Source organism: Hippopotamus amphibius, chromosome 3, assembly GCF_030028045.1.
Source record: "Hippopotamus amphibius kiboko isolate mHipAmp2 chromosome 3, mHipAmp2.hap2, whole genome shotgun sequence".
NCBI classification, from domain to species: domain Eukaryota; kingdom Metazoa; phylum Chordata; class Mammalia; order Artiodactyla; family Hippopotamidae; genus Hippopotamus; species Hippopotamus amphibius.
In genome coordinates this window covers 106,021,602-106,025,569 of record NC_080188.1, presented here as the reverse complement: position 1 = coordinate 106,025,569, position 3,968 = coordinate 106,021,602, and the positions used below count along the sequence as shown (strand labels likewise).

The 3,968-nt window shown below is 35.1% G+C and overlaps 1 protein-coding gene across 1 annotated transcript; it reads right to left on the bottom strand.

Annotated features, from left to right (window-relative positions):
• Positions 1-1,949: 1,949 nt before the first annotated feature.
• On the bottom strand, positions 1,950-3,194 carry LOC130849864 (olfactory receptor 10AG1-like). Its single transcript, XM_057729085.1, has 2 exons — positions 3,178-3,194; positions 1,950-2,865 (listed from the first exon to the last, which is right to left on the bottom strand). The coding sequence occupies exon 2, from the start codon at positions 2,856-2,858 to the stop codon at positions 1,950-1,952; it is 909 nt and encodes a 302-aa protein (XP_057585068.1). The 5' UTR covers positions 2,859-2,865; positions 3,178-3,194.
• Positions 3,195-3,968: the final 774 nt, after the last annotated feature.

Below are 3,968 nucleotides of genomic sequence, written 5' to 3'. Positions count from 1 at the left end.
AAACACACTCATAAAAATTTCAAGGAAAAAGTATTTGGACTGCTTCTTATTGTTCTGTAAAGTCAGCAGAATTAAAATTGCCAATAAGTTATTATTTTATGGCTCTAAAGACAATGTAGTATTTTGCAGCTCAAGGGCTCACCTCCATAGGGAGCCCACTGCTCCCTCATCTGAGAAGTCAAGGTGAACTCAGAAAATCCATTCTCTTTCTTGTGTTAAATGATCAGGATAATCCTCCAGTTGACACTTTTCACAGCCCTTCTATGACTATTCTTATTTCTTTCTTCCTTCTTAAACTGGATTTCCAATATATAATGTCTAATACGATATTCTAAGCTTACACATTTTGAAAGGACATAAACTTCTGATGTCCATACCTTGACTGCCACACAATTTAGAACACAGCCATTGAGACATTGTATGTCCCAATGCTTACCCTCTTTTCTGTGCTATAAAGAACTGTCATAGTTTCAATATCCCAAATGTGACACAGAGCTCTGATCTTATGGGGGAAGAGACAGCTCTAGAGGTGACACTGTTATAAAATATTTGGAAATCCTCCTTAATATTTGTTTTGATAGCTCTTTCACACAAATTTAAGAACATCTCTAAGATTTACTCATTTAAGATATGTTTGATAATCTTTTACAGTAATAAAAGAACAAAGTTGAATTTTCTTATAAAGGATACCATTATGACCTTGAAAATTGTTTCTTAACTTTTCTTAATTTTTTCTCTTTAAGTTGGGGTTTTATGTCAGGAAAGAACTACACATAAATTCTGTTATACACACCTTTGCATTGGCTTCTAAAGAAGTCTGATGATAAATATGACAGCAGTGATGGAGAAGGAGGCAGTAGGTAAAGATAGTCTGCATTTTGAAGGGAACATCATGCCAAGCCTGGTTAAGCACCAAAGAGCCTGGAAAGGTTAGAGTCAGGAGATAACCAGAATGCAAGATGGTGTGGAGGAAATAAATTCTAGTAGAACATAGATGACTAATAAGGGTTTTATCAAATGTCACTGCTTTATTGTTCACATTTACCTTTTTCCTATTTTCCTACAAAGCTATTCCATTGTCATTAAAACCCTATAAACTTTCTTTAAAGAAAAACATAAGAAAAATAGATAATTTCTACCTCAAGAAGGAAGTTGGAGGTAAGAGCAGATACTTTCCCATAGCTCAGAGCTAATATTTTATTAGTTTTATATAAAAATCCTTGTTTTCTGCTACTTAAATTATTACCCCTCCCCCACTTGTACTTTCTCTAATGCATTAAAAATTTGTATGCCAAAATTATAATCAGGTCTTCTAATTATCCCAATAAATGTGAAGGGGATTAGGTAGTACTCTGAGGAAGACTGAATTCTGGAACTAAGGTAGTGTGGCCCCTCCTTCCATCGTAGCAGATGTATCACCAGTGAAAACAGATGGAATGTTGACTTTCTTTAACACAACAACTGTATCTTACTGTTTGTGGATTCAAATCCTTCATTTTTTAGGTGACTTCTCCTGATTGTAATGCAATTACTGATCACCAGCAAATAAAGCATCAATAGTTAAATCTTTGCAATTAGTCATCCTTTCAACCAAATAAAATTAATTAGAGGTTTATTATGTTTCAGAACTTATGTTGGGACTCGAGACATAAAAAGGAATAACCTCTTTGTGAAACAGATTATGTGGAAAATATTCTGGAATTGTAAAAAACAACAACAGTAAAACAACCATTAGTGACTGCTGTGTTATTTCAGAGATTTCAATACCTTGAATTGAGTTTGGGAGTAATTTGCTATTTTAAAATGTGATTGTATTTCATGTGAGGTAAAAATATGAGATGACTCATCTGGAAAAATTAAGATTCCTAGTAAAATTGGACAAAAACCAAAATTAATGTAAGGAGATTGTGATAAATAAGAAATTAATTTTATGAAGTTATGTTTTTGAGTCATAGCATAAACGATTTCTGTAGGAATCTTCCTAATGCCACCATAACATCTTTGTTTCTGAGACAATATATCATAGGGTTAAGGATTGGTGTGACACTGGTGTAAAAAAGAGAAAGAAATTTGTCCATTCCTATTGAATGACTGGAATTCGGTCTTAAATATGTAATGAGTCCTGATCCAAAGAATAAAGACACAACCATGAGATGAGAAGAACAGGTGGAGAAGGCCTTGGCTCGCCCAGTGGCTGAAGTCAGCTTCAGGATGGTCTCAATTATTCTCACATAAGATGCAAGAATCAACATGAAAGGAATAGTGACAACTAGAACAGCAATTACATAAATCAATATATCAATCATAAAAGTGTCCCCACAGGCAAGTTTAAGCACTGGTGGTACATCACAGAAAAAGTGATTCAACTCATTAGAGCCACAGAAGGGTAGAAAGAAGACCTGGTAGGTAAAGCCTGTGTGGACTGGAATTCCACTGACCCAACAGCCAGCTGCCAGTTGGACACACAGCCTCCTGTTCATGAGGAGAGGGTAGAGCAATGGGTGGCAAATGGCCACATACCTATCATAAGCCATTGCAGTCAGAAGCAAGCACTCAATGGCTCCAAACACCAGAAAGAAATACATTTGAGCAGCACAGGCCAGAAAGGATATATTTCTTGTTTGTCTGCAAAGATCCACTAATAATCTAGGGACAGTGACTGATACATAACATATTTCCAAGGAAGAAAAGTTCCCCAGGAAAAAATACATGGGGGTCTGGAGGGAAGGCTCCGTCTTGGTTATTATGATGATGAGGCTATTTCCCATCAGAATAGTCACATAGATGATCAAAAACACCCCAAAAAGTAATCCTTGGAGGTCGGGAATATCCGAGAAGCCAAGCAAGATGAAACCCATCAATGTAGTCCTGTTCCATGGCAGGGAATTCTGTCCCCTGGATCCCATCTGTCAGCAGAAGATTGAGAAGTCACTCCACTTGGCTCAGTCCAGCAGCAAAATGGGAAGTAACAGATTGATGATTTCAAATCCAATGACATACAATATTCACAGTTTGTTTTGATTTTTACTTTTGGTAATATATTTTAAATTCAATGTTCTAAAATTCTAACCATGTGAAAACAAAAAATAATCTTTAAAATCTATTCTTCCTGCTCGTGTTAAAATTGTGGGTATATGAAAAACACAGAAAAACAGACAACAATAAAAAAAGAGCAATATGTCAGGTAGCTTAGTCTTAATATAAGAACTGCTCTAGGTTATTTGGGACATTCCCTAATGAGAAATGCCATTTAGTCACGATCAATTTAGTCTCTATTTGCTTTTTATTTGTATTTTTTTCTGCCTCAAACTTTCTAACTTGTGATATATTTATATGATCATTTCATGTTTGGCTTGATATTTCCCCTGTGAGCTGCATCAGATAACCAAAGGGCAAGGTGATCTGTAAGACTCCACAGCCAAGCCCAGTTCAGTTCAGCCTGGGCCACTCATTACATGTGAACGAGACTTAGACACTCATCATAAAAAAAGACATATGTCCTTGTCTCCATCATGCATATTCCATGTGATATAGCATAGAAACTTACAGTAGAAATAAAACATCATATGTTCACTTGAAGTTTAGAATATCAAATAGATAAGATTTTGATCTAATATGTCCTCACCCCCACTATGGACCCAACAATCTTAACAACTCTGCTAACATTCTTAACATTAGGGCTTTAAGAGTAATTACATAATTTTAAGGCCTTTATGGAGTAATTAAACAAGAATAGGGAAAATAAAATGAGCAAAAGGATTTGATCACAGAGATCACAGACCCAAGACCAAATGTAAAATTGGCCTTTTCATACCTCTTCTTCTACCTGTAAAGAAGTATGTCTGAGGGTATATTATATATTGTGAATATACAAAATATTGTGAATATATAACATGTATTATAACCATAATGTAAATTATATAATATCTATCCTAAATATAGATATCTGAATAACTATCAGTAAGCAC